This window comes from Entelurus aequoreus, linkage group LG27 (assembly GCF_033978785.1).
Source record: "Entelurus aequoreus isolate RoL-2023_Sb linkage group LG27, RoL_Eaeq_v1.1, whole genome shotgun sequence".
Taxonomy (NCBI): domain Eukaryota; kingdom Metazoa; phylum Chordata; class Actinopteri; order Syngnathiformes; family Syngnathidae; genus Entelurus; species Entelurus aequoreus.
In genome coordinates this window covers 6133606-6135947 of record NC_084757.1, presented here as the reverse complement: position 1 = coordinate 6135947, position 2342 = coordinate 6133606, and the positions used below count along the sequence as shown (strand labels likewise).

Here is a 2342-nt window from a genome sequence, read left to right as displayed (position 1 = left end):
ATTGGGTATAAAAGTAGATTCCATGAAATGCTCAGTCATTCACAAACAAGGACGGGGCGAGGGTCACCACTTTGTCAACAAATGCCTGAGCAAATTGTTTAAAAACAACATTTCTCAAGCAGCTATTGCAAGGAATTTAGGGATTTCACCATCTACGCTCCGTAATATCATCAAAAGGTTCAGAGAATGTGGAGAAATCACTGCACGTAAGCCATGATATTACGCACCTTGGATCCCTCAGGCGGTACTGCATGAAAAAGTGACATCAGTGTGTAAAGGATATCACCACATGGGCTCAGGAACACTTCAGAAAACCACTGTCAGTAACTACAGTTGGTCGCTACATCTGTAAGTGCAAGTTAAAACTCTACTATGCAAAGCCAAAGCCATTTATCAACAACACCCAGAAACGCTTCGCTGCGCCCGAGCTTATCTAAGATGGACTGATGCAAAGTGGAAAAGTGTTCTGTGGTCTGACGAGTCCACATTTCAAATTGCTTTTGGAAACTGTGGACGTGGTGTCCTCCGGACCAAAGAGGAAAAGAACCATCCGGACTGTTCTAGGGTGAAAGTGTAAAAGGCAGCATGTGTGATGGTATGGGGGTGTATTAGTGGCCAAGACATGGGTAACTTACACATCTGTGAAGGCACCATTAATGCTGAAAGGTACCTCAGTTCCCAAACCTTTACTGAGTGTTGTTAAAAGGAAAGGCCATGTAACACACTGGTAAAAATACCTTTTTTGCAACGTGTTGCTGCCATTCAATTCTAAGTTGATGATTATTTAGTTTCTAAGTGTGAACATGAAATATCTCGTCTTTGCAGTCTATTCAATTGAATATAAGTTGAAAAGGATTTGTTGTATTCTCTTTTTATTTACCATTTACACAAAGTGACAACTTCACTGCTTTTGGCTTTTTGTCATCGATATTTTGTTGGTATTGATCTGAGTTTTGCGTGCAGCACATTCCAGTGACGACATGATGATGTGTCCTGACTGCCCTCGCATGCGTGCGCTCAACGACCCCGCGGTGGCAAAGGCGGTCCATGTGGCGATGCTGAAATACAACCAGGAGTCCAACAACCGGCATGACTTTACTCTGCTGGAAGTTGGACGTGTGCTGAGCGGGGTGAGTACTTCCTCTTTGCGTGCGGCGAGAGGCGTTTAACACGGGCTTCCATCCTGACGCAGTATATCCCATCCGTCGGCATGATGACCTACCCCAAGTTCATCCTGGTTGAGACAAGATGTCCCAAATACATCCGCATCGCCCCGGAGGCCTGCACGCCTCGCTGCCCCCATAGAGCTGTAAGTTCCAGTGCCCAAACGTGCTAGTGCTATTATGCTAAAGCATCTTTTTGTCTCGTCATGGAATCTTCTCTGACTTTTGTCTTACAGCAACACGCCGTTTGCTCAACATCCTATTCTTCCAAGACTGGAGTTGCATCACCACAGTGTGAATTATTCCCAGCCAAAGTAAGTCCACACTTTAAAGGTGCGTTCATTATTTGATCATAATCACACAAACTGCGTGGTAGGACTCTACCGCCCTCGGGCCTGGCGAGGTGGAGCCCCGGTGCGGGCCGTCCTTCCACCAAAGTCCTGAAGGGGCCGCCTGCACTTCTCAGCTGACCAACAATGATCCGGCTCTCCACCCTATTTGTCCCTTCCCTCTCGCCGTACAACTGCCGCAGCAAGAGGCGGTTTGAGGTGTGCCTTGTTATCGCCGCACATGGCGAGTCAATAAAAAGATTGGCATTCCAGAACCTCTCTCTTCTTCTGGCCCTAAACTCGTCCGATGTGTGAGTAGATCCCGGATCTGCAAACTTGTGACTCGTTTGACTGTTCTGAGTGGAGCTTTGCACCTCTCGGAGCTCCAACACATCCTCCTCGGGTGCTTTATCAGGCTCACCAGACGTCAGGGGCCGTATTTATCAAGCGTCTTAGAGTGCCATTTTACACTTAAGTCCAGAGAATTTGCGAAATTTAGTCCTACTCTCAAACTTAAGAATAAAAGCTATTTATCAACTTTCTTAAGTCTAAGAATCACTCCTACTCTCCACGATATTTAAGAGACCTTCAGAGGTGTCTTAAGTGGTTAGGAGTTGCCAGCAGGGGATGGCACTGAGGCGAGAGAGACGTGCGCCAACGTTCAGGGAACGGAACAATGTTTTTTTTTTTGATGACGAGCAGCTGATCAAACGGTATCGTTTAGACAGAGCGGATATTATTTTTGTCACAGATTTAATACTTTTCGATTCCTTGTTGATTTCTGCATGTGTCTGCAGTGGGCTAGTATATATAGAGCCACCCACACCAGTTTCAAATTAGTTGCCTAATT

The 2342-nt window shown here is 46.1% G+C and overlaps 1 protein-coding gene across 1 annotated transcript in view; it reads left to right on the top strand.

The window, feature by feature from the left end:
• The window catches only part of LOC133644329 (alpha-2-HS-glycoprotein-like), an 8142-nt gene extending 6378 nt beyond the window's left edge, over positions 1–1764 (top strand). The window contains exons 4-7 of the mRNA XM_062038726.1: positions 964–1130; positions 1193–1309; positions 1400–1477; positions 1540–1764. Of these exons, the coding sequence (XP_061894710.1) occupies positions 964–1130; positions 1193–1309; positions 1400–1477; positions 1540–1710 (533 nt within the window). The 3' untranslated portion in view covers positions 1711–1764. The remainder of the gene's footprint in view (positions 1–963; positions 1131–1192; positions 1310–1399; positions 1478–1539) is intronic.
• The last annotated feature ends 578 nt before the right edge of the window (positions 1765–2342 follow it).